The sequence below is a fragment of the Sminthopsis crassicaudata genome, chromosome 2 (assembly GCF_048593235.1).
Source record: "Sminthopsis crassicaudata isolate SCR6 chromosome 2, ASM4859323v1, whole genome shotgun sequence".
NCBI lineage: Eukaryota > Metazoa > Chordata > Mammalia > Dasyuromorphia > Dasyuridae > Sminthopsis > Sminthopsis crassicaudata.
The window spans coordinates 95,778,896-95,799,993 of record NC_133618.1 but is presented as its reverse complement, the minus strand read 5'-3'; the positions used below and the strand labels follow the sequence as shown (position 1 = coordinate 95,799,993).

At 31.1% G+C, this 21,098-nt stretch overlaps 1 protein-coding gene across 15 annotated transcripts in view; it reads right to left on the bottom strand.

The window, feature by feature from the left end:
- Positions 1 to 9,893: 9,893 nt before the first annotated feature.
- Positions 9,894 to 21,098, bottom strand: part of TIAL1 (TIA1 cytotoxic granule associated RNA binding protein like 1) — a 74,628-nt gene continuing 63,423 nt past the window's right edge. For 7 of the 15 annotated variants that reach the window (XM_074286857.1, XM_074286856.1, XM_074286853.1 and 4 more), the window contains 11 exons: positions 20,340 to 20,436; positions 17,268 to 17,417; positions 16,966 to 17,020; positions 16,732 to 16,819; positions 14,775 to 14,850; positions 13,304 to 13,412; positions 12,761 to 12,856; positions 12,528 to 12,612; positions 12,090 to 12,213; positions 11,629 to 11,768; positions 9,894 to 10,280 (listed from right to left, as the gene is read on the bottom strand). In XM_074286857.1, coding sequence (XP_074142958.1) covers positions 10,163 to 10,280; positions 11,629 to 11,768; positions 12,090 to 12,213; positions 12,528 to 12,612; positions 12,761 to 12,856; positions 13,304 to 13,412; positions 14,775 to 14,850; positions 16,732 to 16,819; positions 16,966 to 17,020; positions 17,268 to 17,417; positions 20,340 to 20,351 — 1,053 coding nt within the window. In that variant the 5' untranslated portion in view covers positions 20,352 to 20,436 and the 3' untranslated portion in view covers positions 9,894 to 10,162. Of the gene's footprint in view, positions 10,281 to 11,628; positions 11,769 to 12,089; positions 12,214 to 12,527; positions 12,613 to 12,760; positions 12,857 to 13,303; positions 13,413 to 14,774; positions 14,851 to 15,313; positions 15,382 to 16,731; positions 16,820 to 16,965; positions 17,021 to 17,267; positions 17,418 to 20,339; positions 20,437 to 21,098 lie in introns of those variants that run through there. The other 8 variants (XM_074286861.1, XM_074286854.1, XM_074286855.1 and 5 more) reach the window with 3 other exon arrangements.

Genomic DNA, 21,098 nt, shown 5'->3' with positions numbered 1-21,098 from the left:
TCATTATGAGGATTCCTTCTACTAGTATAGACAGTAGTATGCCATCTGTATGGGTTTGTGAGCATAAAATGTAGTTAGTGTTCAGCACACAGTAGGTGCTATATAAATGCTTATTCCCTTCCCCCATAACCTTATCTTGTTTAATTCTTAACTACAGGCTTTTGTACATTCTCCATAAAGGGTCTGTGAAACATGAAGGAAGCCTTCCTTCTGTTTCATTGACACTAGTACAATACTCAGTTGCCCATGCAGGCAAAGTGAGAAGTATATATTGATCACTTACCATATGCCAGGCATTGTGCTAAGGAGCTAGGTTTACAAATACAAGCAAAAAGAAAGGCAGTCTCAGATCTCAAAGAGCTTGATTTAAATGGAGGAAGCAACTGGAAAGCAAAAGGAACTGGAAAGCCTAAGGGGGATAAAAACCCTAGGCTTTTATGGATGTGATAGTATGGGATTGAAGGCTGAGTATCAGAAATACAGCATGGAGGGAAATGAAGCATGACAGCCTGAGTCTGTCACAAAAATGAAACTATCATGCATGGTATTCTTCACCCTGGTTACATAAAGGCACTAGTAGATCACTTCTTTTTCCCATTTAATGTTTTCTATTCAATTTCTCTTCTTTAGGGCTTGAATATTTACCAAGTGTTTTCCTTGCCAAGAGGCAGTGCTATAAAGTAGGTTATGCAAATGATATCCACATTTTATAAGTGCATAGATTTGAAGCTGGGGACGGGTTCAGCTCCTTTAATTTTACAGATGAAGAAACTGAGGTACAGTGAGACGAAATGCCCAGAATCATACAACTAGTAACTCTTAAAGTGGATTTTTAACTGAGGTCTCTTCTTTGGAAGGCAAATGGAGGGCAGTAATATCAGCTGGACTTGAAGCTAGGGGAGGAAATGAGAGTGAATATTCTGAGCACAGTGGACAATGAAAATGGCCCAAGCTGAGATATAGTCTTAACTTATTCTAGGAAAAGCAAGGTTAGTGTCACTATGTCAAAAGGTAACTAATAAGTATGAGAAAACTAGAAAGGTGATTAGGAGGTACCTAAGTCCTAAGGGGCTTTGAATGCCAGAAGATTTTATATTTGAACCTGAAGGTGGTAAAGAACCATTAGGGCTTGCTATTGGTGGGGGTAGAGAACAGACTGGATTCAAGTTTACTTTGGTAGTTTAGGGGAAGAGGATGGAGATACTGTAATGGTCCAGGCATGAGGAGAGAAGGTCCTGCAGGAGGGTGGTGGTAATATTAGAGAAGGGATATATTCAAGAGATGTTGAAAAGGGGTGAAATCAATAGATTTTGGCAACAGTTTGGATAGGAAGTGAGAAGTGGGCAAGATGATATCGAGGTGAAAACTTCATGGAACTGATAGAAATAGTAAACTAGACAGTAATAGGAAAATCTGGGGGAGGAGAGAAAATGAGATCAATTGAGACATGTTACTTTAAAATGTCTACAAGACATTCAATTTGAACTGTCAAATAGGCAAGTGGAGATGTGAGACTGGAGGAAAGCAGAAACACTATAGATAGCTTTGAGTCTTTAGCATAGAAATAATTGAATCCCAGGACAGGACCCTGATTGCTAATCAGGGCATGACTCAAATGATATCTAATTTTTATCAATTTGATAAAGACTTAACAAAGGAGATTGAGGAATAGTAATACAAGTAGAAAAGCCAGGAAAGAGCAATGTCCCAAAAACATATAAGTATCAAGGAGTGTGATTAACAGTATCCAAATCTGCAGATATGTCAAGAAGAATGAGGACTGAGAAATGACAGTGTATTTGGCAATTGCGATCATTGTTATCTTTGGAGAGAGCAGTTTTAGTGAATTATGAATTTGGAAGCCAGACTGTAGAGAGTCAAGAAGAGAGTGAGAAAGAGGAGAAGAAGCTATCTTTGACGCCCGAGTTCAGCCACAAAAGGTAAGACATAAGACAACAGTTAGCAGAGATGAAGTGAGAGCATTTTGAAGATGGGGAAAACATGGGCATGTTTTGGATAGCAAGTAACCAACTGATAGGAAAGGAGAAATTGAAGATGTGAGAAAATAGAGATGAATAGGCAATTTGCTAGGAGATAAGATAAAGTTCACTCGTGTATCTGACATCAGGCACAGGTTGATATGTACAAATAAGTTACAAAATTTTAAATGTCTATCACAATAAACAATTAGCTTCAAATTCAACAAATCTGTTAGTACCCCACAAAGTCATACTTCTACAATGAAAAATCTATTTTAGGAAACCATTGTCAGCCATTGTATTCCTAGATTGATTAGAATTCCTTTGAAACAAAATGGATCACCTCATTTTTCTCCCTAAACAAATCAGGAAAGAAACTTCAATTTCATCCTCATGATGGCTCAGAATTACACAGTACTTTAAAGTTTATAAATCACTCTATATTTGAAACTCACAATAACCCTGGTTAATGTTTTAGATCTGTCATTGCTATGAGCAATGATTTCCTATTTGAAACTGAATGAAGACAACACCTCAATAAGTTTCCAAAACTCCAAGAGGCAGGTAAACTGCATTTTACTAAAGAAGTATTAAAAGACATTTAAAAGGGAACATTAAGATCGATAATTAAGAACATTGTTGGGAGAGGAAATTTAAATGTTACAGTCAATCAAGTTTATGTATGTTTTACACTTATTGATCTGCTATCCTCATCATTCTGTATCTATCCTGAGATAGATCTCATCTTTTTGCCAAGGCATGCAATATTGAATTTTATAAGCACTTATCAAATGCCTCCTGTGTACCAAGCATTAAGGACACACACACACACATACATACACAGCTCTCCCCTCATGGAACTTATAATGGAAGAGGACAACATATATAAAATATGCAAAGCATGATAGGTTTCCTAGAGGAAATGGCATTTGAGTAGCCCTTTGAAAGGACTTAAGAATTCTATAAAGCAGAGATCAGTAGAGAATACCTTCCAAGCATGAAAAATAACCTATAGAAATACAAAGAGATGAGATGGAATGTCTTCTGCAGAAACAGGAAAGTTTAATTAGACCATGGAGTACTTGAGTAATAATCTTATATTAACTTTAAAAGGTAGGACAGATTGAAAAGAGCTTTAAAAGCTAAACATGAATTTGTAGTTTGTCCTAAAGACATAAAGGAGTTACTTAAGTTTCCAAGTCAAGAAAAATATTATGGTCAGAAATGTGCTTTAGGAATATCAACATCAGTTAAATGGAGATTAAATTTGAATTGGAGAATTATCAGAAATGAAGTAAATAGGGAACTGTAGATGAAAAATGAGGAGGGCCTGACCTAGTTGAGAAAAGATGGCTATGAATTAAGAGTAGGGGTTAGATTGATATATAGAAGTGATAGAAAAGTTTTGGCAACTGATTAGAGGAGAGAGGAAATGGTGGAAGATGATTCAGGAATCTGACTGGAAAAAAAGGTTGTGCCCTCAAGAGAAACTAAGAAGAGATTAGCATATGGATTCTGTGATGACTTCTATTCTGGACCTGAGTTGAAATATCTACCGAATATTGCATTTGAAATCTAGGGTAGACAACTGGTGATATGGAGGACCCTCAAATATACCCAGATAGAGGGAATGATCAAGGGTAATAATGAGCCTGCAAAGAATATTAAAGGAGCTATTATAGAGGTAAGAAGTATCAAGAAAACCAAGGAACATCTCCCTTTCTCCACTTACAAGAGGTTAACTGTGATGAATTCTAAATAAATTATAACAAAAATACAAAGTATTAGGTTATAATCCTAACAGTTTGGCTCTTAAAATTGACATCCTTATAAATTAAGAAGATAGGACTAAATATACACATTAAGGTTTGTTTCCAGCAAGTTAATGTTAGATATTAAAATGTTAGAACTGTATTAAAATATTCATATGCTTTATCATAGGTCATCTCATTTTCTGGCACATATCATATATCCATGCTTTTTTATCCCATGCAATTGCTGTTGATATTTTATTGTAGATCCTCCAGAGAGCCAAAATGTTAGAGGCCTTTAAATCTTTCCATGCAGTGAAGCATTCAAGCTGTACTTTTATCCCTTGCTTGACATAACCAGTCCTTTTTCAATCATAAATTTTGTCAATGACACCCTTTACACCAGAAGAGGAAAACACATGGCTCATAACATTCCTGAGTGTAATCCAAACAAGATTAAAATGTAATTAGATGTTTAACAAATAAAAATACAGTAAAACATAATACAATTTTGCAGTCCTTAGTGATCCTTATGAACAAAATCTCCCACTTTTTTTTTAGTTTGACACCACTACACTTCTTGTTTTACAGCATTTCTTGCTTAAAACTTTGAAAAACACATTGAAGCCTACTTGGGGCTATTATGCATTTCTCCATTGCCCTTTGGGTCATCAACACAAGCAAGAACGCAATTATCTTTAAAACTCAGGTATCTGCACCAAGAACACCATAGGGATCATTAAAAGAACTAATTTCCAAAATGCAATCCAGCCCACTCTTACTTTTATTTAATACATTACCCATTTTTGCATATGCATATACCCTCTGTAAAAGTATTAATTTAATAGACTGGCCAGTTGACTAGATGTAATCTGGACATTAAACTTTTTTTAAAAATACATGTAGTTTTTTTGTTTTTAATTTGGATTGTTAGTCTCACTGCTATTACTTTATAAAATTTAGGAGCTTGATGCAATTGGCATTTGAGTTTACCAAGCAGAAGCATATCAATCAAGGAATACACATATCTGGAATACAAACTCATTTGTACAACAACGTCAAAGAGAACAGAGAAAGATTGCTAGTAGTTTTGCTTCATAAAATAGCCAAAAGTAGAAATGAAAGAAAAGTTCTATAACATAGGTTCTTAACATTTGTGTAATGGACCCTTTTAGCAGATTGCCTTGTAGACTCCTTCTGAAGCTTTTAAATGCATAAAATAGGATAGGTAAAATTACATAAGAAACCAATAATATTAAGATATGATTTTAAAAATATTTTTAAAAGTTCACAAAAACCTTAGCATGAGCTTCACCTGGGCCATATCATCCAAGATCATTCATGAATGAATTTGGCAGATCAAAAGAGGAGACATATTTAAGGTCAAGCACAGACTGGATAAATCTGAAAGTAATACAATCTTGAAAAGCATTAAAGGAAATATTTCACAAAATTTCACAAAGAAGATATCAGAAAGATAAAAAGAAAAATTATATTACTATAAACCCTCCCCCAAAAAAAGACCATGGGAAAAAACATTAATAACTTACATGCCTACACTGCCATCTTTATAATTATAAATAAATTACATGTAAATTGAGAGTAGCCTGGAGAAAAACACAAGAAAGGAACAGTCTTTTGTAAACAATTTTCTAGAGCTGATCCCAGTTAAAGGTAAAGAAAATACAACACCCCACTGTTTAGTGATTTTTTTTTTATAAAAATAATGCACTTGAGAGAATAAAACAATCTTATAGACTTGCACAATTCCTTGATAACTGAAGGACAGAGACCCTTCAATTAACCAAGTAAGAGATAAAACAAGATATATGTTTGCTGAGGCTATTAGCTAATCATGGAATTTGCCTTGCACAAAGTCCAAATGCACAAATGCACACAAGTCCAATTCCCTATAGATGAAGGGATTACCCCAGCAAGCAGATTCCCTCTATTAATGCAGATCAGCAACTGCTCTTCAACTTTTATTCTTTCAAAGATGCCTGGGACACCAAGAAATTGTGATTTGTGTCAATGTCACAGGTGAGATTTGAACCAAAGTCTTTCAGACTGGAACATCAATTATCTTTTAAGCCTTTCTGTCTCTCTATATTGATAGAGAGCATAAAATAAAATCTAACAATGAAACAACAAGACTATAAATATTCTTTAAAAATGATTTAGTCATTTTATAATCAGACTTGGAAATCTGGATAATTTGTCAGTTTCAAAGCATATGTCCAGTTGTAGTCAGTAATTGTCTGCAAGATGGTGGTCTATCTATTTATACAAAGTCTTCTTCAAAGAGACAAATAAAGGCATGAGGACAATTCAAAAACAAAATATTACTATATTTTTCAGTGATAAGTATTACTGAAAAGTACCCCACATAAGTATTCTGTTCTATAGGAGGCTAAATAACACCTCTGCAAAACTGCTGCCTGTTCAGAAGAATAAAGCCAACAATCCCCTACATGAGGTCCAAGGCAACCTAAACACAGCTGCAATAGCTATATATAGTCAGCTGAGTATTAACAGATTCTTTGTAAATATGCAATTACTTTTACTTTCCTCTAACAGCTGTCCACCAGCACTTCAATTTTATTCAGGTTTAGTAACAAGCTGACTTCAAGATGGTCAGTTAGGAACCATTTTCCCAAAAGAATATCTCAAGCAAAATGATTATTTAGTTGTGGTGGTTGCAACAATCTGAATGCATAGGATTAAGTTGTGGGATAAATCTGGAAAAATTACTGAAATACAAGAAAACTGTTTAGGAAAACACTTTTTTTTTTTTAAAGTTTCTCTTTCACATTCTTGTTCAAAGACAGTCTAAGGGAGACAGCTAGATGACAGTAGATTGAGTACCAGAGGACCTAAGTTCAAATATGACTTCAGACACTTAACATTTACTAACTGTGTGACCCTGGACACTTAACCCCAACTGCCTCCTCCCCAAAATAAATACTATCTAGGTAGGAAATATACTTTTCTCTCTCTACCTAACATGTCTAATTTTTCTCTCTACCCAACATAGCTAATTTCCAACTTTACAAAAGTGTCAATGTTTAGCTTTTAATTAGCATTTCATTTTATTGTGTTCATTATTTGGGGGGCAGGGGGTGAGGCAATTGGGGTTGTGTCTTCCCCATGACAGTGCATTTTAAAAGGTTTTAGATATTAGATATTTTCTAGTACATTGGAAAAGTTTTTTTTTTTTTCCTTAAATCTGACATGTTTTTTTAAGTAGAGGTCCTCCTTAGGGCCATCTGAATTATTTAGTGAATGAATTATAAAATTTGTTTGCAAATATTAATTAGCAAATGCTATTAAAGTACACGAACATTTTTTTTTAATAAGTGCAGTGAAGACATTTCCTATAAATTTTTGTTCCTCAATTGCCAAAACACCTTTTTTTTTCCCCTCAGATACTACAAGGATAGATTTTGACCCAAGTATGGTCCAATTATCTTGACTACTAAAGGTTTTGGAGTTTAAACAAGACATATTATTCTATTTGGTTTTTTACAAGTCATTTCAAGGGAATACAAAACCCATATCACACAGAGATTAAATTTTACTTTACTGACACTTTGGTTTTGTTTCATAAAAAAATATGGTATCTACAAATAAATCCTACATATATCCTGACAACATAGAAAGAGTAACAAATGTTTGGATTTGAGGGTAGAAATAGGAAGAATAACAAATGACAATACAGAATAAGTCACCTGCATTACAGTCTAGTCTTTATTTAAAGACTTTTTTGAACTGTGATTTACAGCTTTGGCATAAATAGGCCAAGTCATTTAGCCACTAACTGCCAACAGTTATAGAAATAAAGTCATGGTGTTGTAGGGAATTAATACTAGTAAATAAATTACCAGAGCAAAGAGAATGGCAGAGTAAAAACATATCACTATGAGATGACTCCACAGAAGTTTGACCCAAAGCTTTTTTGTGTGCCAAAAGCAATCTTCATTGATGTTTTCATGAACACTATAGAAACAATCCTTAGCTTAAATTACGATGAAGAAAGTAAAAACTCTTATGTTAAACCGTTAAACACTTAAACCTGTATTAGCTTAAAAACTTAATTTGAAGGGATGAGGAAAAGGGGACAAATGTTATGACACTTGGAAAAACTTCATAAAACAAAAACTGCTTAAATCATTTTCATTAGTTGATCATGAAATCTTGCTCTTTATCCTTCTAGGTTAAGGCCAAGGACACTTCAGTCATGTATCCATTTATAGTAATGAAGCTGTATGCTAAATGATTTTATTAAAATTCTAGAACATTGTATCAATGCATACTGATGGCAATAACTAACATGATTAAATATCTAAATTGTCACTTCAAATTTATTTGGACACCTAAACTCAGAAGTAATTATTTAAAAGAAAAAAGTATTAAAAACTAGTGCTTTAACAAGCCTTTGTTTTTCATCTAAATAATAAAACTTCTTAAAACTCAGTATTGTTTAAATTCCTAACTACAGAAAACAAATGATTCTCACTTGGACATTCTCCATTTAAAATATAAAACAACTTTTTTTAAAAAAAATACTATCCTTTAGGATATTTACCTTAACTGGGTAAGTTTTGTAACAGAAAAGCATAGCTGCTAACTAGTACAGCTCTTTTCTAACTCCTCCATTTCTAACTGAAATGAAAGAATTTTATTAATTTATCGATTTATACATAAAAGTCACAACTTGACAAAACTTGAGGTCCTGTGAATTTGTAAGGAGAAACAGACTAGATTGAGTCAAATATATAACTAAAGGGAAAGGAAAAAAATACATTACAGCAACTTTTACTTATAAAATTCCTATATTAAACTACATCTTATATACTCTAAAACTTTAATTTTTAAAAATAGCAATTTGTAAGTGCAAGTTGTAACTTGTCTGTTATGTTCTAGTTTTGGGGCTTGTCTCAGATGTATTCTGAAACATTTGCACCCCCTAGCTGTCATATCTAATATAGACAGAATTGCCTAGTATACATTCCTGTTCAGCTATGAAATTGAGGCAGTTTTACTCAATTTATCTAGAAAATGATTCAGAAATAATCATCAATCTAAAACATCTTCATGATTTATCCATTTATACACAATACACCAACAGTCCAGCCTCTATACAGGTCTATCACATGCAAACCACTCATTAACTTTAAAAATAAGAAAGTTATAACTTGGCATATTGTAGCTCCATTTTCCAAATGGCACATTTGAGTAGTCTAAAATAGGATGTTTTTAACAATATTATTTAAAAAATTCTTGGGCAAAATATTTCCAGGCTTAAAAAAAACCCCAAAATTTTCAAAACACTCACTATACAACTTATAGTAACCCTAAAATACATTTACAAGGCTCTGAACCAAGATATTTACATACCAAATAATATAAAGCAAAATAAAAATTTAATGGTATATTTAAATGCAGGAATTTAAATGCATTAAAAATTTGTGAAATTAAAATTAAGGCTCTTTCTGAATAGTAATTTACATAACTTTACATAATAACCAACTTTGGAAATATCACTCTTGCACATTGTTGTCAATCTACCACATTTAAGTATTACTTCCAACAGATTGCTAGTTCTGTTTGGATATGCTTTTAAAACATTGTAGTTATTAAATATTTACAATGTATATAGTTTTCAATCTTTATGAAAAAGCCCAAGTATGACTGCCTAACTTTAATATATAAATATATTTTCTAAAAATTTGCTTCCAAAATTAGATGCAATATATTAGAATTTTAATAAGAAAAATACTTCTGATATGTGCCTGAATGTGGACCACAAGTGTCTGTTCAAATAAATCAGACTGTTTTTGTAGACTGCAACAATTTCTACGTCAAACTTCAGTTTCTTTGGGCATTCAGAAAATAATCAAATGCTCTTAAGTTACTTTGCAGGGTATGTATTTTTTTTTCCTGAATTACAATTGTCTTGACTGAAATAACAGTTGATCCACCGTTAAGAAAAAAAGATTCAAGATTCTTGTAGAACTTATAAGTGATTCACTGTATTTCCAGATCCCCAATTTTTCCTTTTAGAACAGTGATACAAAACAGTGAAGACAGAACAGAAAAAAATGGAATGGTAATATAAGAAGCAAAATTCATAACCCACTTCTCTGTTGCTATTATATCAAAATTTGTAGTCAGAATTGTCTTTATTGACTTTATTTTTGTTTTTGTACACAAAGAAAAATCATGTTCATATCCATCATGAACAAAAACTGAAAAAGGCAGAACTAGAAGACATGTGTGTCCTTCACCAAAGCAAAGCTGTGCTAAAGGTTCCAAACATTTCCATTTTAAAAATAAATATTTCCATTTCCCGATGTCTACGTTCCTGTCTTCAGAGTGTCACTGGAAACTGAAGCCTATCATGAATTACCCTTTTGTTTAAAGAGTCCCAGCTCACTGTGTTTGGTAACTCGCCATGCCATATCCAGCTTGGTTAGGTATTACAGGAGCAGCTTGTCCTTGGGCAGGCTGAGCACCAAATCCACCCATCCAGGCTGCAGATGGAGATTGGCTTTAAAGAAAGAAATGTTTCATTTAGAATTCATTTACAGTGAAGATAGAAAAATCTAAAAGTTCGTTGGTAACAAAAAATTTCTGTAGAGCTGCATGTTTATTGCTAATAAAAATAAACTTGTTCTATGTAAGTTTACAATCACATTCAAAATAGATTAAAAATGGCAACAGACTTAAAGAGGGAAAAGATTATCATCTTTGATTTGCTTGCCCCAGTAATTTACAAACAAAAATGGTTTAAATGGTAAAATTTCATATACACTAAAAGTTACATATCATAGTACATTTACTGCTTTAAGTATCTTTTATTATAGAATCTCAGGGTATTGCATACACACTGTAAAGTCTACAGGAAATTTTAAAAGGAAGACTTAGGTTGTCTGAGACTCAAAAACATCCTAGCAACTCAGTACCCAAAGGTGGAACAGGCTATGTCAAGGTCTCAGGAGATAATGACCTTCACAGCCCTGGAGGTTTAAAAACAAACAAACAAACAAAAAAGCAAAACAGACCCTTATTGGCTTTAAGGTGAGAGAGATGGGGAAGATATTCCCATCCAAATGCAATTTGGAACCAGGGGTTCCTTCAAATTCTGAGATTCTGTGATACAAAAATAGCCCAAGGTAATATCAAGAACTGTCCCATGGGAACAAAAGAAAACAATAAGTGCCATATATTCTACTTGGTATCAGAAAATTTTCCTATTTATTCCATTACAAAGTAAAATCTCACTTTAGAACTACAAAAATTTGAGAAATCAACATGCAAAAATATCCAATAAAATAAAGGCATTGTGCAACCTTATGGCTTATAGATTATATCATTATAACAAGTGAAACCACTTGAATTTATGAGAATATACACCAAGCTAACTACATACACATTATTCTAACCACGGCTAATAGACTAAAAGCTAACAAAAACCTCTAAAAGATTCTTTCTTATATGACTAAACTGTAATCCTTGAGAATTCAGAAGCAGCTGGAATATAATGTGAAGACCACCACAATGTAAAGACATTGGTGACATTTACTTTAACTCTTTTTTTTTTTTTTACTGACCCTGACTAAACAGTGTATAATAATATGAAATCTATATGAATAACTTTAATTTGGCACTATTTTAAAATGTATTAAGTATAACTAGGGAAAAAGCAATATGCCAAATCATTCACCATTATGGATTAGAAAAAAACACTCTAGAGCAGTAAGTATAAAAAAAATTTCCTGTTTAAAACACATTCCTATAAAAGGCTCTAATGTGTTCATTTTTACTTCTTACTTAACCAACCAACAACTCAGAAAAGTCCATGGAGAATATTATAAAAATATGAAGCAATAACTTACTCGACTCCAAATCCTTGCTGATTCCATGCTTGCCCGTACATTCCATAGGATGGCACTTGCCATCCATTTGCCATATATTGTCCATATTGTTGTGGATTTCCATATACCTGACTCCACTGGCCCCACTGACTATAGTCAACCTAGGAAAAATAAATATCTTAGATGACAAATAAGAAACAAGTGTCATTCAGTATTTTGTGAGAAGAAAGAAGAGAAAGAACATAATGAGTGAAGACCTTCATATTATATGGCATTGCTGTTATGCAAATTTTTAAAGGTGACACCTGTGTAGAGGCACTAACATAACTTCAAATTTATTCTCTTCTAATAGCATTTAAAGACATTTAAAAGTATTATAATTCTTTAGATTTTTCATCATAAAGTTATAAAACTCCCTCTGGGACATATTTTAACTCTTATATGAAACAGTGTGAAACTGTTTTGAACATGAACCCAATTACCTGTTGGAAGTTTTTAGTCATATCAGGAGATTCTTTACCCCAATAACACTTAACTACATGTCCTTCAATTGTCGTACCATTTACTGAAACAATGGCATGGGCAGCACTTTCATGTGTTGAAAATCTAAGAGATGAAAAATCAATATGTTAAAACTTTTATTTTAGGGCACACAGTTGCAAGGTTTTGTTTGTTGTAGATTTCAATTTGGATATGTATGGTTTTTTTTTAACTTTGCACAATGAAGCATGCATGCAAAATGATAGCCTACAGATACAGTTCCTTACTTCTAAGAGGTAAATCCTATGAACCTATGAAAAGATTCGCAATGCAAAAGAATACTAGCATATGGCATGTTGATATGGTGCCAACCAAAAACAATTCAAAGGAATGAATCAACATTTTCTTAAAACAAAAATGGCTATATGTGGCAACCTTACCTGACAAATGAATAACCCTTTTCAGGAAAAACTCTTATTTCCATAATTTGTCCAAACGGTGAAAATGTCTGTCTCATGAGCTGATCTATAAGAACCAAACCAAACCAAACAAAAAAGACAAAAACCCCCATAACATTTAAAGCAGATTTGTACCATGAAATGGTGTCACACCATGAAATGATGTCAATGGTACAGAAATACCCACTAAAATAAGAGAAGAAAATAGATCCTACCTGTTAACCCAGAAGCAATTCCTCCACAGTAAACAGTACAATTTTTTGGACTTGACTGATTTACCACATCTTCAAATCTCAACTGTTTAGTGTTGTCTTTTTACAGAAAAAAGAATGGAAGCTTAGGTTATATTAGTTGTAAAGCACTACAAAAGTCAGCTTTTGAGAAAGACATCTTGTTTAGATAGAACACTATTTAGAATTGTTATATCAGTGTGTGAAAATGAACACAGTAATTCTACAAAAATGGAAAAAAGAGGAAGGTATGATTCTTCCTCTCTATATAATTATATCATCTCACCTATTAATTCTAATCTAATTAATTTTACATTGTTTTTAAGAATACATGCTCAAAACAAACCCCATTATTATCTGGAGATGATAGTAAATTTAGGATAAAACCTAGAATTCTGAGGATAAAATTATTATAGTTGAATGATATTACTGAGAATGCTAAAACATGATGCTATGCTGAAGTCAAAAAACAGACACCAATTAAATCCTTCATAATCTCTAAAGTCTTAATAACAGTAATTGTCTTACTTTCTTGTGTACTTTTAGGAGCTGGTGGTTTACGCGTTGCCCAATTGGTCCGGATTTGACGACCTCCCAGCCACTGACCTCCCATATGTACAATTGCATTTTCTGCATCCTATAAATCCAAAAAGAAGAAAATAATAATAAAAATACTGAGAAAATTAAAACAATTACTAGAAAGATAATTACCAGTAAATATGGTTTATTATAAGGAACTGAATTTTGGAGTTACCAGGATTTAAGAAATCACATCACTAAGTTTTAATTCACAGAGTATCCTAAACAAGTCATAGTTATAATCTGGTAAATAGTAACATCAAGGTTAATTTCAACTCAAGTGATTCAAAAAAATTTTTACTTACCAATTTCAAATCACTGAACTGGTAATCAAGGAATAGTTTATTCTTAAAGTAAAAACAAAAACAAAAAAAAAACCCTGACCCAAGAAATGTTTAAAGTGTCACTCCAGAGTCATTAAAATAAATGTTTCCCTATCATTAACTTAAAATTGGATGTTTCTGTGAATAAAACTGCATATTTAAAAATAGATTTTTAATGTAACTTTGATTTTAAGACATCTAGAGATGAAATCCATCTTAACAGAGATTTTATACATATATATATGTACATATATATATATATAAATATAAAACATTGTTATATTGTAAAAATCAATGCATTATGACATTTAGTAACTTATGCAACATAATTAAAATGTTTAAAAAAATCTGTCATTAGTTGCAAGGTTTATTTAGTCAAAATCAAGCATAATAAAATCCAACTTTTGCCTCTATTTCAGTAGAAAGATTCTAATGAAATGCAAAGATTCTAATTTCTTAAAGCAAGAGTTTTAACAATTAAATATATATATATATATATATATATATATATATATATATATATATATATTTCTAAAAAACTAGTTTTTGGTTTAAGTGTCTCAATTTCTATTTTACAGTTAATATAAATGTCTAGACATCAGGTTGTTTGAATATTTTTGAAATAAAAAGACCACACAATCCTTTAATTTTTCATTCAAATATTCTAGTATAACCTTAAAATCCTAGAGGCAAAAAGAGGTATTAGATGGGAAGTGAAAAGAATAAAGAAGTGTTACTTATAAAGCAGAGATAGCAACATTATTTAAAAAATATGAAAAGGATAAATTTTTTATTATCCTAATCTCAGGGCAACACTAATACCACTCAAGTGTAGTTATTATTTCAATGGATGTTGCTGTAGCCAAAGTTCTGTTCTAAAACTAGCATACAAAGTACCCATTTTACCCAACTAACATTAAAAAACATTTCCCCCCTTATATTTACTAACAAATATCACATTCTTACATTCAAGTTCATGGAAAATGAATGAGGCTAGTACATTAAAAACAAACAAAAAACCCTACTACACACAATAAATATTTAAGCTAATAGAAATGTCTACCAGAAAAGAACAAAAGCAGTTAGATGTTACTTACCAGTTTGTTATAAAATGATACAAAACCATAGCCTTTTGATTTTCCAGTTGCCATATCTTTAACTACCCGTGCATCCCTGTGAAAAGAAGCACAACTAAATGAGGGAAATAATAATTCCTTTCAAAATAAAAACTAAAAGGAACCACACACACTGAATTGTGAGCATATTTTTATATAAATTTCCAGTTAACCCTAATTAACTATAGCCATTCCTGAACTCTCCCTATTGCTTCTTTACCTGTTAGAAAAAAGCAGTAGGACAAAAACATGTAATAAACATGCAACCTATCAAATACAACCTGTTCTTTCTAAAACTAAATGCTCAAATTTGAAGATTAAAGGGAACAATAGTTTCCTTTTCTAATATTCTACTAACTACAGTCCTCTAAGGTTTACTGTTCTATAAATTACTTTAACAATGCTAACTACTTTACCATGCAATCTCTAAATAGTTAAATGTCTTCTGCCTAGTGATACAAAATATATGAAATATTAAAAAATTGAAAAAGAGGAAAAAAATAGGAATTAAAAAGGCATACATGGCCTGTTAACAGATTTCTTTATTTTTCTTGGTCAATTCTCTACCATCATTTTGGAGTTTGGGCAGCTGTAAATTTTGAAAAATTGACATTTTCAGAAATTTAAGAAAGGAGAATAAAAAACTAACAACAATGCTAAGCACACCAGTACGAAAACAACAAATTTACACAGAAATTTTTAGTGAGTAAGTTAAAATGATTGGAAATATAGAACTGCACTGAATATAGAATGTTAAAATGTAAATACTAAAATATGTATATATAAATAATGTATAATAAGAATAAATAGAAAATGAGAAAAAAATCTACAACTGAGTTCCAGTGTGCACAGTTCCTTGCAGTTAGCCTTCAAGATCCTGTCCATTCTTATGAGCAATTCTGCAAAATAACCAGAATGCTATTACTTTTAATTGTGACTTGGACTTTAGAAAAACTGCAGGTCTCAGGTATAAATATTGAGAAACAGCAACCTGTATTATTCTTTTTATACTGATTTTTAAAAATAGCATTACTTACCACACTTAAGAGATTTAAAAGCAAAGCAAACACCAAAAATAGAAGATTAACAATTAAATATTTCGGTCCATTAAAATTAAATATACAGAACAACAAAAACTGTAGAGAAATGAACATTGTTGTTCTTAGCTGAATTACATTCCTGTAAAGCAGTATTAAATGTTCGTTAATTTAAATCTGTAGAAAATAAATCTACAAAATATCCTGCTTTTAAACAGCAAGACAAGATATACTTTTAACATTTGCAAAAATTTTAATTTTCTAATACATTTGATCACAGAACATATTGTGAACTTTGCTCTACAACATGCGTTAGAGAAAGATCAAATGGCATTTTCCCATTTCTGACATAATCATGCATCACCAACAAGAATATTTATTCATTTTTCACAATACCTTTGACTCAGACATTTTAATACTAACAAAATCATTAGTGACTAAAATCATAAAAAGACAACATATTTTACATTTAAGCAAGAAAAATATCTCCAAATTCACTATACTAAATTCATAATATAAAACATTCTAAGATTTTACTTTACTATTATTACCTTCCCCCTCCCCCAAAGCATTCATAACACAACCTAAATCACAGTTCCTTTTGTTCTTTATTTAACATTTTCAAAACACTTACAAAATATTGGACCTTAAGTTAGCATTTACTTATTACATAGCAAATATATTTCTTTAAAATCAGCGTAGAAAACAATTTCATTTATAAACACATTATGCAAAGAATTAGTTGAAAACAAGTCTCAAGAACATTAAAATATCATTATTTGCAGTTAAAATAATATAACGTAATACAATGCTAACTAGGAAAAGAAAAACCTTAATTCTGAAATAAATCTATCTTAAAACAACTTTCCTGACACTACTGAGGTATTGATAATAATACTTACGATATTTTACCAAAAGGAGCAAATGCTGATTTGATATCTTCTGTTGTTATTTCTGGACTCAAATCTCCAACAAATACATGGAAGTGATCTAGAATCGAAGCATTTTATGATAAAAACACTCATGAACTTAATAAGTAGATCTCAGGTTTGGAGAAATTTTGATTAAATTGGGATTTATAAAAATGTTACCATATTGATCCCTGAGGTATACAATAAAAGCTGCAATATACTTACTAGAGGTATCTTTTTTCTGGCTACTTGGTGTTGTTGCCCAGTTTACTTTGACCTCCTAAAAATAAAGATTGTATTTAATACAATTAGTCACTTCACTGTGGTTACTAACCTACTTTAATTTGGAAGGATTTTTTTTTTTTTTAATGAAGTATCAGACTGAATAAAACAAAAACAAATTATGACTTAGGAGCTCTCTAGGTTTGAAAAGTCACCAAAAATGAACACAAACCAAAAGTAGTTAGCATGCAAAGATGTGTATGTGTGGTTACTTTTAAAATGTACAAAATGTTCTTCAAACTTACCTTTCCCAAAATTTTTCTCCCATTCATAGCCGCTAATGCAGCAGCTGCATCTCTGTGTTCATAAAATTCCACAAAGCAATATGGGTCATTGCTTGTATGCTGCAAAACAGAAAATCCAACAGAAGAGTTGACCCTTCTGCTATCGGGTTGCTGAGAAGAAAATCCAGGAAAAAACATTACTGATAGCTAGGAATTTTAAGTAAGATTGCAAATAGCTAATGAAGCCTAATATTTTAAAAGATAAACTTAATAGCTTAAACATAGTAATAAGGAAAATAGTATGATATTTATAAAGAACACTGAAAAGGTTTATAACAGCATGACTATATATAATTTTGTAACTTTCTAATAATTTAATTTTATATAAAAATTATTTCTGATAATTTTGTTGCCAATAACATAAAAATAGTGTTCTTTATTAAAATTGTTAGTACATACAAAAGTGCTTGAACATTTATCATTGGTGTTTACTTAAAAATATTGGACCAATGATTTAACAGGTAATCAACCACAAAGTAATTAACGAGAAATATATAAAATTCAACTTCTATAAATGAACTATTTCTAAGATTTTATATTTTACCAATAATTTTCAAAACATAAAATTAGGCACACCAAATCTGAAATGACGCTGCATATATCATCAGATGTAGTAAGGCAGTGTTGAATACTGGAAAAAGGTGGAGTCAGAGAGACTCCAATTCTAGTCCCAGGTCCACCACTAATTTTCAGGGTGTCTTTGAGCAAGTCATTTTGCTTCCCTATGTCTCAGTTTCCTCATCTGTAAAATCAGGGGGTTGGACTAGATGATCTCTAAAAGTTCTTCCAACTCCAAAAGTTAGACCAAAAAGAACCTGAAAATTAGAATAGAAGGGTGAGGATCACTAATTGCTGGTGCTTCTCTCCCCTATGTATATTTGAAATGGATGGGTTATATTTAATGCATTACACCCTTGCATCTTCTGGAGTTTCATGAATAGAGAAAAAAAAAAAAAATACAGGGTAATAAAAGGATAAAGCCAAGTCTTTTTTTCTCTTTTTACATTTCTGATCAGCACTACAGGAAATTTAGATTACATGATTTTTCTTTTTTTTAGAGGAGGAAATTATAAAGAAAAAGAAACAACATAGGAGACCTACTGAAACAATTTTTCTAAGATTGAACCTTCCTAGAATTCCACAAATCTAGTGTTTCATAAATCCTCCCCAAAAGAAGTTGAGGTCTATCTACCAATTTTGAATTTGATGTCAGCAATCAAATTTTCTGAAAATGCAAATAAACAACATTTAAGGAAATGCCTACCATTACACATTGTAAATTTTAAAAATTGTTACAAAACTATTTTACAAAATTAGATTTTAAGTTAATTTATAATTGTACACATATATATAATAAACATGATTCAAAATTCCCCCTAATCATTATCAAAGTCACTGAATTAGTGTATATATATATATATATATTTCTAGATGAAGTGGAAGGGACCAAAACACCATAAGATAAGATTTTTGACCACAATTGTTTTCTTGTGCTTGTAAAAATTTCAGTAAAGTCATCTAAAAATGGGACTCTTAATACCCTAGCCTGTCACACAAAATCCTATTGTTGGAATAATGTCAACATTATTCTCATTTGTAGAAACTGAGAGAAAATAATTTAAATATCAAATCAAATTCAACTGAGATAATTAACAAATATTAATAATATTTATTAAAAAAAAAAAAAAAGCAAGCTAATAGACATAAAAAGCTAAAATTCTCTGGGCACTATGTACTCTCACTCCTTCCAAAATCTGCTAATATACTTATTCTTTCATTTCCTACTACTATGAAATACCAGAGTTATCTATCAGATTATTAACTGTAAAAAATGTAGTTTTCTGAAAAGTTTTAGAAAAAGAAAAAGAAAGTCTCCATTACTTATTAGCTAAAAAAAAAAAAAAAAAGAAAAAATTTGCTGTAGGCTTTTGAAAGTAAAAGCATTAGGTTATTTGCAAATATCTGGCTAATTTCATATTTATTTAGTGTCTAACATGTGCCAGGTTCTCTAAGATAAGCACTCTAATGAGCTAACATTTTAAATAATTTTTACTGTATTATACTAAATTGTTTTTTAAAAAATAAATAAATACCCAACAAGAAAAATTGGTTCAAATTCATTTTGTAATGTACAGTACCTTCTCAAAAATAACTTAAAATTTTAAACAGAAAAATAAGATTTTTCAAGCTTTAAAATAAAACTACTTCAAAAGTGAAATAAATTAATAATTGTTCAAGGATCTTTGGATTCTTCTGCTTCTACAGCTCTACAACTTTAAAAGGCATCACTCAGTAACACTTGAAACAACAACAGTGAATTGTTTCCCTTACACTTGTTAGTGATATCATCCATTATTGTTAGATGATGGAAATTCCAAATTTGGAAGACAAAAGGAAATTTAGAATTATATAACTTAACCTATATACATCCAAATGAATACATAAGAGAATGTAGGTTAATTTTAAAAGAATATTAACAAACAAAAAAAGAAGGAAGAAAATGCTGTCTACAGATTTTGTTCCAGATATTTTCCTGGTAATCGCCTTCAAACATGTAAGATTTAAATTTTAAAAGTGTAGCCCTACCAAATTGGTCATTATTAATTAGTTTACTAAACTTTTATTAGATACACTGAATAGTATTAAGTATATTTATTGAAATTTCATGTGACTGCATACACTAGGACTTTTTAGCTTCAAATTTTCACTTAACATTTTTACTTTCAAATAATTTCACTCAAATTTTCATCATAAGCAGATACAGTATCAAGAATACCCTTTTATATTCAGCATCTTGTAAAAAAAACAATTATAGAGTAAGGAGGGTGATTTTAAATGAAACCTATTTGAACTCATTTTGACAAAAGGATCTAAGTAATACAAACAATGCAATTAAACTTCAAATTCCCTCTGACAAAGCCCTTATTTCAAGAGCTTACAGCAAAAATCCTGATTCATCAACATACACATCATTGCATTTTAAAAATTAAATGCTATGGTAGTTGATGTCACATTTTATTGGGAAGATCTTACCTCTGTTATCATTTTACAGCTTTTACATGGTCCAATTTGACTGAATAACTGAAGAATAAGGACTTCTGTCACATCCCTGGAGAGATTACCTACATAGCTACACAAGAGGGGGAAAAATAACATTTTCACAAATATTATCTTCTTACTTGCCACTGACAAGCTTTTAGGTAACTTAAGATATATCAGTATCTTGATAAATTCTCTCAGTTTCTTAATGTTGTGACTTATCCTACAAATAAAACATGAACATTTACTTTTTTATAAGCACCACAATCTTTTCTGTCACTGAAGTAGTTTTTGAGAACTCCAAGAGCAACTTTAAGTTGTGGTCTTATAGTTTATGTAACTAAAACGATTTCAATTTTTTTCCATCTGCAGAACAGGCTCTTTATTTCCATAAAATATTTGAGAAGGGAAAGGCAAACGTCCCAAATTAAGATCTTTACCACAGACAATAACTCCAAAATAACTCAAAATAGTCACTTGAATTATAAATACCAACCTCCAATAATTAAGATGTTAATAGGCCAAAAAGGGAACAAGTTATAAGGTGGGTCTATTTTAATCCCTAAAATAGCATTTTGGGAGAATTTCAATATAAGTATGTAAATATATACTTAGACATATATACATATGTACATGTCTTTTTAAAATATGTCCAATGTCACCGGTGAATTACAGAGATAAAAAAAAAAAAATGAAATTTAATTTGGAAAAGAAATGTTAGATTTTTAAAATTTTGTATTTAACTAGATTAAA